Source organism: Cygnus atratus, chromosome 1 (assembly GCF_013377495.2).
Source record: "Cygnus atratus isolate AKBS03 ecotype Queensland, Australia chromosome 1, CAtr_DNAZoo_HiC_assembly, whole genome shotgun sequence".
NCBI classification, from domain to species: domain Eukaryota; kingdom Metazoa; phylum Chordata; class Aves; order Anseriformes; family Anatidae; genus Cygnus; species Cygnus atratus.
In genome coordinates, this window is record NC_066362.1 from 58,223,133 (window position 1) to 58,241,275 (window position 18,143).

The 18,143-nt window shown below is 37.7% G+C and overlaps 1 protein-coding gene across 5 annotated transcripts in view; it reads right to left on the bottom strand.

Annotated features, from left to right (window-relative positions):
* The window catches only part of WASHC4 (WASH complex subunit 4), a 43,014-nt gene extending 27,997 nt beyond the window's left edge, over positions 1 to 15,017 (bottom strand). For 2 of the 5 annotated variants that reach the window (XM_035563447.2, XM_050708259.1), the window contains exons 1-10: positions 14,898 to 15,013; positions 11,106 to 11,245; positions 10,114 to 10,167; positions 9,903 to 9,968; positions 9,695 to 9,740; positions 7,056 to 7,123; positions 3,940 to 4,022; positions 2,624 to 2,666; positions 2,093 to 2,196; positions 1,362 to 1,482 (exon numbers count right to left, since the gene is read on the bottom strand). In XM_035563447.2, the coding sequence (XP_035419340.1) occupies positions 1,362 to 1,482; positions 2,093 to 2,196; positions 2,624 to 2,666; positions 3,940 to 4,022; positions 7,056 to 7,123; positions 9,695 to 9,740; positions 9,903 to 9,968; positions 10,114 to 10,167; positions 11,106 to 11,245; positions 14,898 to 14,958 (786 nt within the window). In that variant the 5' untranslated portion in view covers positions 14,959 to 15,013. Of the gene's footprint in view, positions 1 to 1,361; positions 1,483 to 2,092; positions 2,197 to 2,623; positions 2,667 to 3,939; positions 4,023 to 7,055; positions 7,124 to 9,694; positions 9,741 to 9,902; positions 9,969 to 10,113; positions 10,168 to 11,105; positions 11,246 to 14,897 lie in introns of those variants that run through there. The other 3 variants (XM_035563437.2, XM_050708261.1, XM_050708262.1) reach the window with 3 other exon arrangements.
* Positions 15,018 to 18,143: the final 3,126 nt, after the last annotated feature.

Genomic DNA, 18,143 nt, shown 5'->3' on the forward strand with positions numbered 1-18,143 from the left:
CTAAACCAAACAGAAAACATTAAAAACCTCTTACGTCTAACAGTAAAACCAACCAAAGAACAATAAAAATCCACCACCATTCACTTTATTTACTGATTTAGTATTTCTTCCATGAGGCACTTTCAAAGAAACCACACGATGCTAGTGCTAGTGATAAGAAACTAAATGCTAACATATTTAATATGTTACTACAAATACGCAATATACATTAACTAAAGATCATACAGGTAACATGTAGGATGTGGTTCATGGTCTCGTAGGATAAAAACCCCACAACTCTAGTGGCTGTTTTTCTAACTATACTAGAATAGTCTTTAATGGGATTGTACGTGAGAATTTTTTCACATATTATTGTTTTTGTTAGGAAAGAGAACTGGCAGGACAGGAGGAGAAACATCTTGAATGAATAGCTATTGATGTCTCAAATTAAACATATAATGAAGCTTTTGTACTAATGCAACATTATAGAAAGTTAAAATGAAAAAACTGATAGTTGGATATCAGTATCAGTTTTGAAAGGAAAAACCTGATTATATTTAATGATTTATCTACAATTTCACTTTTGAAGGCTTTTCCAGACCAGAACTTTCTTCCCTATGCCATTTATGATGTAACAGCAAGAACTGAGTAACAACCTTGTTCAATTGGCTCTGTTGTGACCAAATTCAGCAACATCCAATTTGAGTGTCTCAAACACTAACCCTTTTCTATAAAATGGCTCTTTGTATGAACACATTTAAATTAAATATACTGAAAAAGGAGTAATTCTTCTCCTCCAGCTGTACGCTTGCACATTTCAGGGGTATACACTGCTGAAAGTGATTCCTAATGACAAGTACTTGTGTCATAAGCTAGGAATGAGACAAAATATGTAACAAGAGGTCACACAACATATTTCAAAGATTATGAAGAGATTTTAACTTGCAGCTAGAATGAAGTGGACCTATGCTATGTAAGCCTGACCCTATTAAAATTTCTGGATAAAAATCAGACTCCCTGAGAATACACAGTCCTAATGCCAAGTTCTCTGCATTTCTTTTGTTGTGCAAAACAGTAAGCATTAACTGCTACCATTCAAAGCCTGGCACAGTGCTAGCACAAGAGAATAGCAGGGAAGAATCTTACAATCGAGCTTTTTTTTTTTTTTTTTTTCAAAAAAATGTACAAATGCAAAAAAGCCAAATTCACACATCACTATCTGAAACAAGCCAGACCAAATCAAACCACAAATAATCCCACGCATGCACACTAAAAAAGAAAATACTCAAACAAGCATGATATCCTATTGAAAGCCATTCTGAGAACAGTCTCACTTTAGCACCAGTTTCCCCTACTACATTGGTGAACATTAATGTTATTACCTGAAATATCATTCCATCAAGTAATTGGCATTCCAATTTTAACAGCAACTTTTCAAATGGCTTCAATTTATCTTCTTGAATTCCAAATTTGGAAGGGTTGTGATGGACAGATTTTAGCAGCCTGTAAGGGGTAGGCATAGAACACACAGATGCAAAACAATTAAAACATACTAACAGTTTTATCACATCCTGTGCTATTTTGATAACATCACTGTTCCGTGGAACATGCCCAGCAACAACTCCAAAATTGTAACAAATAAAAAGTCTGTGTAAGCCACTTGTATTTGAACAACTACCATCTATTGAGGTTTTCAATGAAAGTTATTTTTCCACTACTTTAACTACCTATATAATTGTTGACTCCAGCTCTTCCTTTAGATAGCGTTCTTACTCAAATCTGTATGCCCATCCCCGTGATCAATAGGGAAATGGAAAATTAGATTTCTTATGGAATACATTTAAACATTTAAACTGTCATTTAACATTAAACTTTCTCAATATACTTACCATGTACAGCTTCAGGAATGGCACACAAAACATTCAGCACTGTAAAAAACTTACTGATGCTGCTAGAAGGACAAAGTGGGAGCTTCCCCCTGCTCCTCACTGAGTTTTCTGGTAAGCACTCAGGGCTAATAAAAATCCACGTTCCTAAACTGACTTTCTTCAAACAAGACACATGCACATGCTTTTATGTCACGAGAGTATTTTTCACACCTTCAGAGACACACCTCTTGTACATGGTCCAGTGATCTTTCAAAGTGGCATGATTGTCAATTATTTCATCTAGAGTGATTAAGACAGTCAGTAGTTCTCCCAGATGCTCATACATTGCCTGTTTAAAAAAATAAAAGGCAGAAGAAAAGGCTTGTAGCTATTTTAATGCTCACTGCAGTGATGCATTGCATATACAACATCAGTTCTTTTAAAGCCAGCAAGACATGAGCTAAGTCATCATCTAAGACATCATTTAAGTCAGAGATTTTTTTGGTTGTTTAAAGATTTGGATATTGCACATATTGCACACAGTAACAAAGCATGTCAGAACTTTTTAGCTACGAAAGCTAGAATTTGACAGACAGAGGTACCAGCCCTTTCCACATAAAGGCCAGAAAAAGCTGATTAACAAAGTAAAGTCTTTAAAGGAGACTCCAGATTGAAAGCTGTACTTGAAATTCACTTTCTTGCTACTTTCCTCAGAATGAAGACAAATATATTAGCATGAAATTAACATAAGTGAAAGGGTACAAAATCATTCCCACCTGAAAATGAACTCCTGACGTCTCTATAATTTTAGGTGCATTCCTGTAAATAAAATAAGTACTTTAACATCTTTTTAATCCTTAGAAGAGAACATATTTACTGTTTCTGTATCAAAGTGTGTTCTTTGTTTCTTGGGGTATGTTTTTCTTCATTAACACAGTAATGTCAGAAAGCAAAATTACTCTCAAAATCTGATTATAGCATACACTATGTGAAATGTGTGCTATATAATCAAAATTGATACTGCCGTTTTGAATGTACAGCATGCAACTGGTTTAAACCACTGATTTCATTCAATGCATGTCTATCAGCAATTCCCAATTCAGTTACATAAACAAATAGCCTTGATACAGCCTTGTGCCCCAAAAGTACAAAAAAAAAAATCACACATTTAACCAACCCATAACCAAGCTACATAACCAGCCCTGTTCACTCAGCACAATACATAAAGTCTACCTTGTGCTGCAGTGTAAGAGAAGAATGAAAACAGGTAAAACTGAGAAGAACAATGCTATCCTATGTCGGGGAAAAAAAATCTAGAGCCCTGCAGTTATATTCAGAGCTAAACCCAACAGCTCTGTTCAGGACTGATCTCTCCTTAGAATTCTCAGAGGAACTAAGCCCAACATCATGTGTTAAAACCATTGATGTTTCATGATGAATCTGTAACATGAATTACGAAATCAAAACAAACAGCAGTATCTTTTATCTAAAGATTATAATTATTGTTGTATATTAAAAAATAAACTAGTGATGTCAGACACCACAGGCTCCTTTCTGCAAGACACTTGCCTCTCCCTCAGACATACTGAAACATAACTGCACACACAAAGATGTGAGTTCACATGGCAAGTGACAATAATTTGTTTTTAAACTCAATGGATGATTTAATACTGATAAAGACCACACATTTAAACATCAAACTGTGAAAGTGATCAGATTTTTAAGCTTTGGAAGCTACTGGTATCTCCTGTACCAGTCAAAAGATGAAATCTCTCTCAAACAAAGCAAGGCTGGAAGAATAATAGGAGGATCTCCTGAACATCAAGACTAAGTGCCTCTGAAGTATCAAATCTATCAAAAATGGGGAAAAAAAACAACACACTAAAAACCACTTGCATCTCATCAAATAAAAGCTCCGACTTTTCCAAAAATCAAATACACTTTAAAAATGGCTTATGAAGCCTGAACTTATACAGCAAAACACCGTCTCTAGATAGTCATATTCCAAAACTGACCATGCCTTAGGTAGAGTGTTTATATTATATTCATTTTTAACTACAAAACGTGATATAGCATTTCAGGGAATAATTACTTGTTGCTGGTGTAAAGAACAGCCAACTGATGGACTACATTCACCACCACTTCATAACATCGGGTAACAAAGCAAGACAGCTCCTGAAATACAAGAAAATAAAATGCATTACAAGAAAATAAAATGCATAACCCCTTCTCATGAACAGCATTGCTGCTTCCAAAATATAGAACATAAACCACTGAACTTGCAGCCCAAGTTCCAGCTACATTCCTAATCCAAGTCAGTGAACAGATCTACAACAGGATGGAAAACAGATCTGGGTTTAGGTCAAGAAGCTATTGTACAAAGCTCCTACTACAACTTGATATTTCTTAAGTACCAATAAGCACTTTATAAACAGAAAAGCATAATAAAGAAAACAGAAATGATTTCACACTCGCATATGGTTTTGACAAGGTGGATACTGAAATACCATAGCTGATGCTCAAGGCCATATTTTTAAAAAAGGATACAGGGTGTTTGGAGAAGGTACAGAAAAAAGTCACCCTCAGGAACTCAATGTGCTTTAAACATCTTGCTGTAAAAGTTTTCAAGAGTTCTACTTATTAGAGACAGTAAAAAGTGACTTAATAGCAGTGCCCAGGGACCTTCAGAGGGAATATTCAAATATCCCTGATAGCAAGGGCTGAGCCTTTTCCCACTAGATTCAAGAGTCACACTCTGGATGCCAGCGATAGACAAATTCAAATGAGAAATTAATACAGAAGCCTGTACCTACTATAAGAATGATTAGCCACAGAATACTGTCTTTAAAAAAGTCTTTGAGATGTATGCTGAAGTAAAGCAGAACTTGTGCTCAGTTACATAGCACAAAATGAGTAAAAAGAGGTCAACTTTGATCACGGAAAAAACTGATCTTAATTTCTATAATGGATTTTAACAAGGTGTTCCTTAAGCAATAGGGTAAATGAATCTGGGTCTCCCTTAACCACAACAGTGTTTATTTATTAATGCACCTTATAATCCTACCAGGCAGCAGTCTGCATGAGATGAGTGGCCAGTCAGCACACAGATGGCTCCATAGCAGACAGCCCACGCAGGCTAACCAGCCAGCCTGCTGTTCTTGCCAGAAGACTGGCTAACAGCTGAATTCTGTCTTCCCCTTCATCAAAAACAGATCTTATTTGGGCTTCTGCCTTCTATTAGTCACCAGTTTGCACAAAACATGAAAGTGTCATTACTTCTTATATTTGTATTGCTCTATCACATTGAGCTGAAACCAGCCAACAGGTTCAAGAAGAACAGGTTAATAGACAACTGAGATCATGTTTCCATTGCCTTCTTAAAATTTCTTTAAAACAGCTGCCTTCTTAACACTTCCAGGCAATGATCCAATTTAACAGCACATGTGTATTATCAGCTACCTAATATAGATAATTGCCATTTTTTTCAGAGTTCTTCAAATGCACTGTCTTCTGCAAGAAGACAACCTACTAGTGTTTCATGGCATTAATTTGATTTTTTTTTAAATGTTTTTACATAGCAAACCAATTGGCTACAGCATCTAGTTAATTAAGTTCTCCATGTTCTCTGCATACCAAGAAATCTAACTCAAAAGAGCCAATAAATCAGTAGATACATGTTAGCCATGTGGAAACAACATTTCGCCTCTCCTAGAGTCTTCATTCATATTTTTACACTGCCCTCAAAGAAATTCTTGTAACTTTGACCATAGCAGCATCCCCCAGTCAATTTGCTACTACTGAGTGGATTTAGAGGAACACAACTGTTGAAAAAGACTCAGAAAGGAAAAAGTTTTCCTCACAGCTTTACCCAAACTAATACAAACCTGTCAGCATAGTAACCCTTACTCTTGAGCAATGTCCTCTGTCTGCCTTCTTTCCGTGGTTCTCAACATTCAGCAGACTATAGTAGCGCATATACAAAGTTGGTTCACAAGCAAGATGCTATACTGATGTAGTGTTTCCACTATAAATATGCTTAACAGGATATACCACCTAAATGTACACAAGTTTGTACTACAGGGTGGGTTTTATAATGCACATATGCTGAAGCTATCCAGACAACCAGTCATCCCGCTCTCAACTTTCATCTCAAAGAATCCTGGCAGTATTATTACACTAATATCCTGGAAAAAAAAACAAGACAGATGTACAGTAGTCCCTTCCCCGAAACACCACTCTCTCTCAAACATCTGCTCAATAAGAAATAGAAAATCAAAAATGTAATTGACAATGCTGATAGGAAAAAAGCCTGAAAAAATAGAAAGAAAAAAAAGACACAGTAACAACTAACTGCACTTAGGCATGGTAAAATGGGTTAAGACACAACATCCTATGGCACTCAACTATTAATGACCAATAAATGAGTACTGCCATGCTAGTATACAGCAAGAAAAGGAATTTTAACATTTATTAAACAAGAATTTGTTTAAGCATTCTGAAAGTTTCCTTTATCTTCTCCACTTCAACATATATGCTTCATTACAAGTGACACTGCATAAAAATAGAAACATTTTTGTAACAGGACAGTCACTTAAGCTATAATGAAGGAAAAAAAATCCATAGTAGACTGAAATCCAAAAGCATGGGAAATCCTTAGAAGAAACGTGTATTCTTTTTTCTTCCAAAATACTGAATATTCTTCCCTGAACGCTTGAGAGGTGCAAGCAATTTTTTTCCGGATACATTTTTATTTTGCCCCTAATAGCTACACAACAACGTACAAACAATTAATTGAAGACCAGTTTTCAATTAAAACTAAAACTTGAGAAATTAAAGCTATAAGATTAGAGATCCTTAACATTACTATCAAAGGAAACAACCCCAGTTTACGCTCTTATTGAAATCTGCTTAATGCTAATTTCTCTGTACAATGATTACAAAAACCATAATTTATTCTCTCATTAGACTACCTGAATTTTAGATGCATATAAACAAACATAAAAACTAAAAGCTAAAGTAAAGACCAACAGATGACCAACCCAACTTAAACAGCTGTCTTGTAAGTGAGCTGGTTGCAATGGATCTACAGGCAAAACATTAATGCATGAAATGACTGCAGTGCCTTTCAGCAAGTACTGGAGGCTGCTAAATCCACGTTGCAAATAAAATTAAGATTATAATTGCTGTCAGAATCAAAAGATACTCTACCTGCAAGAAAGAAATAAATCTTCCCATCTGTATTTGGCAATCTCCTTCTACCATGCTGGAGTCTGTGCCTTGAAAAACAAAGATTTGTCACTACTTTATTCATCAAATTCTGAAGCTTGCCCTCCAAACCATTTGTATGTCATACAAGCAGAGTACATAATTAAAAGCTTACTGACAGAACTTTAAAAGCTTTTAATTTAGTTTTCTCATTAAAAATTGGTTTAAGCTACACATAAAGCAGGAAAAAAAATCTCCAGCACATGAAAGAATATAAAATCTATAAAATGTAGTTCTTTAAAGGATATCTTATGTAACTTTGATATAAAGTTTCCATTTAAAAAGTCTGTAAAAAGCAAGGCATTTACATATTGCAAGGAATGCTTACTGGTATAGTTATTAACTGAACAAATATATTGCATCATAAAACAATGATGAAAAACTGTGTAGAATAAAAGTTCCTAAAGAAATTTGTTTTCCTTTTCCTATACATCATGCAGTATAATAGAACTGGTTCTCGCCACAGCTCCAAAGCATTACTTGTATGACAAAGTAGAGTAACCGGGTACTATGAGATACGATAATTATATCACCAATGTCAAATTCTTTTGGATTGCTGAAGCGATTGTAATACTAACAAGACTATTGTCAGGTAATGTCATGACAGATTAATGCTCTAGACTTGAGATTTTTCTGTTGGGCCACTCTGAGTGAAAACAGCTTATAATTGCAAGTTTACCCACAAAAGAAATGACACCACGTTAGAGAAAAGCAGTCTCCTGTTACAGAGATGACCTTTCAATCTGTAGAAGGAAACTCTTAAATAGCATTTAGTTTTAGTTTTCTGGCCTTTTGCTTCATAAAAGTGCTCTTCTAGAGCAATCACCAGAGTCTAAAGGAGCCTCCATAACTGTTAGAATTTTTGTCCCAGAGCTCCAGTTAAACACTGTATCCTTCCCCTTTGCACCTTTGTTACATAACCTTTACTCTACTGAGATTAGCAGATGACCCAAAAAGCAATCCAACGTCCTGAAATTCCTACACTAGCCCTAGTCACTTAAAGGACAACATGAAAAAAAAGTTTCTTTCTATACACTGAAGGCAAAAGGTTGCACAGTGTTTCTGTGTTCAATTTATCCACCCTCGAGGCAGTTGTTTTGCTATCTGTTCTAAGTAAGCAAGCTACTTGTTATCAAAGCATATGCTATGAGGAGGGATCTGGGAGCAGAGAATACCATTTTTACATCCCAACCCACAGAAGGTTGGCCTCTCAATTTCTGCCATTCAGAAGCATTCCTCATGGACCACGGAAGCAGGAACAAACTGCTGCTATAACATACTAATCTGCAACAGTCTGCCTTTTTTCATGCTGGAGACATGAAAAGCTTTTGAGAGACCCCTATTATTTTGACAGCACAGCACTTCCTTTTCAGATATTAAAAACCATGTCTGAGAAGAAGTGAGAATCTACTAACAAAAAAACACAAGACCCACGCTTTTTTTTTTTTTTTGACATTTCTCAACTGAACCACAACAGACATCTTACAGAGAACTTAAAAGAATGCTAAACATTCCCCCATACTTCTGTTGCAGTCAAGGCTCTTGAATTTTTTTTTTTTTTTAATTTAAAAAAAGCCTTTCTAGAAGACTACTCGAAAAGGAGCACGCTTTCTTTCATCTCACATTTCTGAATCAGAAAACAAAGCTAGGTAACATGTCCCTAAATCATTAATACATTTGAGTCCTCAGGACCAAGATCTTTGCTTACTCCGAGACTAGCATCCTTTAACGTAGATGCTTAAGACTGACCCTTTGGGTGAGTTACCAGTGAAATTCAGTGACAAAAAGCAGGTTTTCAGGGTTTGTCAACTGAATTGAGTTTCAGCCACTTTTGTCCCTGTATTATATCATGGTCTAAGCAGCAGTAATGAGTAATGTTGCTTTCACTTGAAGTGCGGAAGATGACATTAATACACTTGTAGTTTTTCCTAAAACAACTATGATCTTATGAGTAAAGTCAACTCGTAAGAGGACTTGGTCCAAGTATTTATTAACAGTTTCATTGCTTTATTACAATCAAATTGCAAATTTATGGTTTTACTACAATCAATACAAAAAACAGTCCTAACACGAAATATGCTATTTTAGGAAAAAATATTCTCATATGACACACAGGTATTCAATGCCATACTTTGAGAAATAGCTGCTACAGATTGTAAGCTCATGTTTCTGTACAGTATCCATTAAATATAATCTCATGAAAAAAAGAAGCCAAAATGTTTATTGAAAAAAAAAAAAAAAGAGTTGCGATGAATTTCAGAAGTACTGCTTTTATACATCTCATGCATTCTCTCAGTATCTGTTTTTAAAAGCCATTCGTCTGAAAAACGTCAACAGTCCGGCTCCCTACTTCTCATGTAAGGCTGCAACGAAACTTCCTATTAACATGACAATACTTAATGCAGATAACAGAGCTTTATACATAAAGTTTTAATGCTATCTCTATAGTCATCAAGTCCATTTCTTAACATTCACCACTCAAAGACATCCGTAATAGAAAATTACACTTACTGTAGCATTTAATATATCCTGAAGTAATAAAGTAAAAACTACAAACTTTTACTGGAAAGGGAGCTACTTACCTCCTTCTCCATAAAACAAGAGGCCGTTATAAAATTTAGTTTCTGCCTAACAACAAAAACAGAAATTTGTTTTTTTAAATAGTATATATGTAATCATGCTACAAAAATTTAGACATTATAACTTGTTTGCAGATTGGCAAGCTGATATATAGATTATTATTTTGCAATAAAGAAATATTTCCATGCGCATAGTAACAGCTAAATTTACCTCATATTTTAACTTCTTGATTTCACAGCAAAGGGCAGCATACACGGTTATTACTTTGTTTAGAACCTAGATTCAAAAGGAAAATAAACAGATTACAAATAGAAAACTACAGCATGCAAAAATCTTATAGAGTATTTTTCATGTTTTAAAAGGGCTTGGTTTTAGCTAGAATAACTTCTTATTTTCCCCGTTTTAAGCATAAATCACTTACCTTGTTTTCTGTCTTTATGAGCTCCAGTAGAGAGGACTGTTCGTAAGGCAAAAGCTGAAATTTATTTAAAAAAAGCAAACTTTAGAAAACACTTGTCAAAACCACATTTATCCAACTAGGTAAGTGGTGTAATTTTTTTTTTTTTACAGTTTAATCTCAAATAAGGTCAGTGATGAAAGGACAATAATGGCACATTACTGGCTACCTGTGCTGCAGGAAGCCTTCACTCTTCACATTTATGCAGAAAGGGAAATAACCAGATATACTATACGGCACTTATAACAATTTACTCACAAAACTTGGAAAACGACAACATGGTCATTATGGTGCATGAAAAAAAAACACATCAACTTTGCACGCAGGCACTGATGTTTTGTACTGAAGTCAGCCATGAGATTGACTAGTTCATATACATCCAGTGCTGTAGGAGCCCACATCATGTGAACAGACAGAGGATTGTTTGAGACTACATCTTCTGCACAGACAAGTTCTATATGGTAACAAAAGCCAAAGTGCTTTTAAATGATATGCGCAAGTTCAGTGAAGAGAAAAATTCATGCTCCAAAGAGGACAGAAAACTTACAACCAAGGAAAAAAGCACGTCTGGAAGAAGGAAAATACTGTGCATTTTGATTTTCTAAATACATATATATTTATATTTAAGGCCATTAAATCAAAGCACAGCTATAAGCATACACACACAGTTCACTCTGCATTTATACATATATTAGGGAGCTCTACTAGATCCCCAGCCCTCCTCCAAAGAAAAAAAAAAAAACAACACTCACTGAGAAGTTTGCTGGAATTAGGCTTCCTAATATATGAAGGACTGACATTCGTTTAACTTCCACTAATACCCAAAGGAGGGGAAAGCAATAATATGAAAACATCTTTTCTTGTGATATGAGCCAAATAATTATTTGCTGATTAAAACAGCATTAGATTTAAAGGAACATAACAGTTTCAATGCATATTAAAAAGTGTATGAAGACCTTTAATGCAATGGGATCGAGACTGAAGTCCCAAACATCTCCAACAGAGTCATCCAAAGCATCTTCAATCCTCTTCAGCTGAGATGCATATTCCTCAAGAAATTTTCCGTAATTCTTCAACTCCACTTCAGCATGGATTTCTGAGAATTCATAACATTTATACAGTTTTATAGAATATTCAGTGAACTGCAATATACAAAAGCTTATAAAGGTTTTAATCTGTTGCTATTTAGCATTGTAACACTGCATTCCTCATTTTGCTGCACGATTATCTCCTTAATACTACTGCATCTTTTTACTACAAAGCTCTTATTTGTTTTAACAAACATACAACTCAGCGCCAGTTTCAAAGAAACCCAGATATTAAAGAGTATCAAACATTTAAGAGGCTTACAGAAAGTTATTTTTGAAAGTATGTATATTTTCAAGCTAAGATCTTGACAACCTAAATATTACGCCGAGATGCTGAGCAAAGAAGTGACTGTTCAAATCTCAGCATGGCAGGTGCTTTTACCCATCAGCTGAACCAGCACGTATGCAATTTTACTAGAACTTTGAGGCAATGGGTCTAATCATTTTGGCCTGAGTAGCAGTTGTATTGGTAGCAATCCTTCTTCCACTTTCTCCCTACTACTTCTCAGTAAGTCATTTGGGTATTAAGTCGATGGCTTCCAATCCATCCCACCACTTTCCAATTCACTGCTTTCAAGCAGAACTTTTCTTCTGCTTAGCACCTGAACATTGAAAAGCACAGCTGTCCTGGTGCTGCTAGTCGCAAGTAGATTATCATGTTCAGAAGGAAGCATTCAGCTGGTCAAATACCAAGAGTAGTGGTGTTAATGAGTATAGTAAGTCCAAAGAAATTTGATCCACAGAAGTTTCATTCACTCTATCCTGATCGTCTTTCTTCCCACACTAAAGCACACGCAAAGACAACTACCAAGTTAGTTGCATAATCTGAACTACTGAATGATCACAGCTCAAGGCTTCTATCCTCAGTAAGGAACTACAATCCTTTCTCATATGAAGACTGAAGTGTCTTCCCCCTGATTAGACTACACATATAATAGCTTACGATCTTCTGCTATTCACTGAAAATAGGATTATCTAAAGTGAGTAAATCAATAAAAGAATGCAAGTCAGCTAAAAAAAGGAACTTTGCCTAAACAGGAAGACAACTCTGCAGAGAGTACTCTTTTTCGCTTAAGTAGTGATTTAAGGGCCCTTTTCACATTTTAGCAAGTAGATTGCTCTAGAAAGTTTTTATACATCTGTAATAAAGATGTATAAAATACACTTTTTTGGGGCGTGTTTACTCATGTAAGTTGCCAATAACTGAGATAAATGGTAGTTGGCTACTTCAGTGGAAGAATGCTGCTGAAACAAGGATCCTTTGGACATTTCTTGGAGGCAGAGAAAATCCCTGATGGGGACACTTCACGATGCATAAAGGGAAAGAATGAATAAAGACAGATGAAGAGAGATGAGAAGTTCTATGCACAGGAAAGTTGAGACTGAGAAGGAAAAATCACTGCAGTGAAGAGCTAACTTTCCTGAACTAATTCTGAGCTACTAGTTTGAAACTAGCAGCAACGTGAACCGTAAAGGACTACAAAGCCTAACCAAGATGCATGGCAAACCAACCCATGGGGCTCCACCTGTACCTGTGGACCTGCTGGTGCACAGGCGCCATCAAAATAAGGAAACTGAATTTCACGTAAACTGATAAGAAGCAAGTGAACAAAAAGCTCTCCATCAGCAGCGCGCACTCCAGACACTGATGCGTATCCCTCATGTTGTACTGTCATATTGTTCTATTCCATCAATTCAGACCATTTTCCAGGTTCCGACCAGTGCATCTTCTGGAAGCTCTGCTGCGGTAAAACAGTAAAACTGATGGATGCAGAGCCCTGCAGGATGGAGTTTAACTAGCCATCATGACAGCTGCAGTACTTTACTCTGAGAAAATTTTGCAGAGCATGGCAATTTAAATTCTTATAGAAGCTTGCTGTGTTATTCCCCCACTTCCATCTTCTCCCTTCACAAACAAAAGGCATAGCTAAGAGCAGAGAAATTGAAAGAGGTATTGGGGCTTTACAGGAAGAACTGAAAAAAAATTAAAAAAAAATCATGTAAGAGTAAGAAATGGGCACTGCTGTTCAAATCAATTCCCTAAAACTAAACAGGCAGCACACCTCAAACAAAATCTCACAGCAGCATTCTGCTAGAGACTCACAAGCTGTCATCTTTCCAACAGCCAAATGATGCATTTAAACAATGCTATAGCTCAACTTAAAAGATATTAAGTATTGCCAAACAGATGGTCATCGATTTGCCACCTTGTACTGATCATAAACAAAAAATAAGAGACAGGTGTGAATAGTTTATCACTGTCTTTCTGAAGTAGACATGAGAGTGAAAACTATTAGCTAGCCGGATATAGGTAGAGTTGAACTGATAAAACATGACTTGGAAATGGCTTGGAGCAGGGGGAAACTTTTTAAGATGCAGAAATATTTCTGAAACAAACTAGACTGCATGGAGAAAGAAAAAGAAATCATAGATATCTTCCTTTTCTTCCAAGCAACAGACCTACTTCATAAGGCATTATCTGGGTACAATAAAGTTTGATTTAGCTTTTTGTCTGGTGATAAAATGAAAGCCTTACAGCTGAAACAATGCAAGGATCCACTCAGCAGTACAGATTCCCCCAGCTTCATCTAACCTCCTTCCATTAAGTCAGCAATGTCAATATTCAGGCAATTTATTGCCCCAGCAGGATTTGCAAGTGCTGTGTCCATAAATACCTAGGACAAAGATGCAATAAACTGGACTTGCTCTATGTCCTGTTTCCTCAGTTGAGGAGACTGTAATTTCTAAAGATTAGCAATATAGATACAAAGACAAAATAGCAAAACAACAAGTAATTTGCAAGTCACTAGAGTTCTTTGGCGATTCGGCTTTTCTTTGAGAGTTGCATTCTGTTCCCAACAGCAGCTTTGCTGCTGTTCCCAGGCAAGATGGTGGTAACAGAGTGCATTATGGCATGTGAGGTTCTCCTGGCTGCACTCAACATTGATAAAGACCAAAAGAGATCTGACAATTTGTGTAAAAGCCCCACTTGGCATTCCACAGCTTGAGAGCTGGTAAGGACCTCAGCTCAGGGCAACTTCAGTTTCCACTGAGAGCCTGATGAAACGCATGCTGTACAAGAAGCCACATCCCTGGGGATAGCGCTGTATGTCAAACAGTTGGTCCACGAGTGACATATTTTCACAGCAACACCTGGCATCATTAATTTGGCACAGCTCAATTTACGGCACGTATTCCAGCGTGACAACCACATACGTCCCCTGTTTAAAAAGTAGGTCACCTCCACAGGCAGAGAGAAACGTGGATTTTGACGGACGCTGCCAAAGCGCTAAGCATCACGAGGGCTCGCATATTGATTTTCTAAAGGTGAAACAGCAAGCGACTGCCCAAAAAGCCTGTATCAGCAGAAGCTAACTTATCCCGAGCTGCCTTCTCCGGCTAAATGGGGGGGGGGGGGGGGGGGGGGAGAAACGCTTCAAAAAATAATTATGAGCGAGGAGCTGCGATGGGGAAGGACCGAGGCAGCACCTGCCCACGGTGGGGGGACACGAAGGGACAGGGGGCGGCTGGGACAGGGGCGGTAACGGCCGCCGGGTTCCCCTCAGCCCTCGCAGGGGGAGCCCTCAGCCCGCCAACCGCCGCCCCCTCCCCACGCGGCCGTTAACGCCTCAGCCCCGCCCGCCCCCGCCGCGCGCTCACTCTGCGAGCCGTCGTCGCGGCGGCCGAACTCCCAGTCCGGGGACAGCGTCTCCAGCGCCATCGCCGCCGCCCCCCGCCGCCTGAGTCAGGCGCACGGGACTTCCGGCCCCGCTGCTGCTGGGAAATGGAGGCGGAGAACGGGGGGACTCTGGCCCCGCCGCTGCCGCCCGCCCCCATCTTGCCTCGCCGCGCCCGCGGCCATCCCGTTGCCTCAGCAGACGTGGAAGAGGCTTCAGAGTCAGCGGCTGCTGAGGGCAGGGAAAAGACAGGCTCCGGCCAGAGCTGGAGCAAACCCTTTTGCTACAATCATTGTATTGCCTCATTTACCCCCCCCCCTTTTTTTTTGGTACTGAATATTTTTTCTTTCAGCTGTGGAAAACTGCCCGTAAACATGGGCTGTCAGGCTTAAAACGTAGTCACCAGGCAGTTTTCGTTACCTGTCTCAGAAAAATGGGTCCTTGAATTCCGCAGGATTGTTTCAGTACAAGACTGAAACTCGTAGAGCTGGTACTCAGTAGGGCCCTCCCTTCCCCACATCTGAGCTGAAAGTGTAAAGAGTAAAACGCTGTGGGGTTGGTTATTGCAAGGGTGTGAGACCATCACAACTGCAGACCAGGTAACCCAGCTAGCTGGGTTACGCAGGGGCCACGCTAAATACACCAGGATAACCGTAGCATAATCAGATGCAAGCCTTATTTTGAATATGGGAAAAGGAAATTAGTTTAGAATACATATATCCTTTACCCTTTTTTAAAAAACGCATTATGTCAATGAATTGCATTCTAAAATAAAGGAGCAGGAGGCTGCATAACTCATAAAATCACAATTAGACACAAACAAGTACACCAGTGAAATTTTACTCTGGCATTCACGATGCAGTTATTTCAAAGACTAATTGTTTTTCCTGTGAAACGCTAGGTGGCAGTGTTTGCTGCTGACACTGAAATTTAGGTCAATTCTAGATGCTGCTAGAATTTCTATTTGTTCTGGAAATCTTACTTGGACTTTATCCTGAAGCCTGTTGTTTCAGTGACAGCAAGTCTACCTCAGCTCTGGCTGATAAATTTACTGTGCTGACTTATCAGTGAATGGCCATATGCTGTTTGCACATGTGAAATTATTGACACATTTCATGAGCACCTTTTCTGAAATTCAGGTGACACTTACAGTTTTCATGCGTACCAGGATGTTTTTATTTGGTACAAGCTTATAAGAAGATTACTCCGATATCAGTTACTGTCTTCAGAAAATACAGGAGTCAGAAAAATCTTTAGACTTTGTTTAACACAGTCATTTTGGTAATTTAAATATTACTGAAGAGGCACACTTGATAAAGCAATCATTTCTTTTGACCAGACCAAAATGACCATGAAAGTAAGATTTCATATTGAATTTTCACATGAACCGAGTCTTACATAAATATGTACCAGTCAAAATTATTTGTTACACCTGAGTACTAGAAAGGGTAGTTGAGAGAATAGAGTCCAAAATACAGTATAATTAACTTGGTACGATGACTCTTTTATTTATGAAGTGGCTAGTTATCTATGACTTCGTAAATCAACATGAGCTCGACTGTGTGAGGTATTAACCTTTTATTTTCCTTTGAAGTTATCCCAGTCAGAAACATCATTAAACATTAGACAATACAGTTACTTGGTATTTTTAACAGAATTTTTATGATAGTTGAAAGCTCGGTGAAAACTTTAGCACTGCACCGAGCAGGAACCATTTTATTTTTAAAAAATGGTGAAAGCATCCAGAGCAAAAATTGCTTTTAGTGTATACAGGCAAAGTTCCACCAAGCTTGATAGACTTGTAGTTACTTATAGGAGAAAGCATTTGGCTTGCTGAATCTGCAGGAAACCAGCCCTGCTATACATTCCTTGTCTGTGGAACATTCAGTGCTGAGCTCTCTGAATATTTTAAATAAAATAAAGTTCTTCCTCAATTTTTATGGCAGGATTCCCAGAAACGTTTTATTATCTGAGACTTGCTCTTTGCAACTCTGAACCAAAAAGATAATACCAATTTTTACAAAAGTAGTTTCTTGTCTGTTGTATGGAATATGAGAAAATTCTATTTATGCATCTGAGTAAGGCACCTGAACATGATAATTCTTTCTACTGCTTAAATTGGTAAAGTAATTCCCCTTCCTCATCAAATATATACCCCCTTCTGGTTACTCTGGGAAAATGAAATGCCAAACATGCAGTTTTAGATAGTGTATAGCTGGCAGAAAATCTGTATGAATAGGCTGTGAAAACTTTGCTATCATGTGTGTTTCTAGCCTGAAGTGGATATAAGGCCCAAATGGGGGAAAAAAACAAACAAATTAAACCCCACAGCTTTATATATAAACATTGCAGAGCAAAACAAGAAATAAAAGTTTCCCGTGAAATCTTGCATTAGCACATGGCAAAACAAGAAAAGTTGCTCTTGTACAAAATTTGAGTTGAAACTTGTCATGCAATTAACATAGTTAGGGAATAACCAGTACAAAGCCTTACTTTATATTTTTTAATTACTCAGTCTTTAAAACTGGATGAATTCTAAAGTACTCCTGAGGAATTAAGGTCTGAACTATGACCAAATCTTTCTTCGTCATGAAAAGCCCCATCAAGGCTGATTTCCAACGACAAAAAGCCTATACAGATCTAGTTCAGTCATTTGCTAAATCCCAGGGTATGATTTTCAAAAGAAAACAAATCCTGGAAGATCGAGCAGTTTCCCAAGTACTTCAGTATGTGCACGTACTCGGCGTCCTGTGGAACACAGCCTTCCTCAGCAGTCGTGCCAACTCTTGATGATATCTTCAAAGACACTGAGAAACTTTTGCTTTACAGAAACCAGCAAGGATTTATAAAGTTCAGCTGGGTTAGGTCTCATGTTTGTTCTGTACATTTCAGCACATACAAACACATTTTGCTTTATAAGCATGCTGTTGAACAATCATGATTAACTTCTGAATGGTATTTGTGTTTCACATCAGTATACATAGCACCCTATATCTGTGCAACTTGTGGACATACATCACCAGGAAAGTAGGGAACAGAAGCTGATTGGGTTAGGGAAGGCAGTGCTGGAAAGCTTACTATAGATAATTGCAATTTCCTTCAAGTTAGCCTCTGGATTTAAGAAACAGAGACCAGAACTGGGAGAGAGAAATCCAGAGAGAAAACTTGATGTATAAAATGTGCACCAAATCAGTTGCAAAAGTCTACGCCAATAATCACCAGAGCTAGG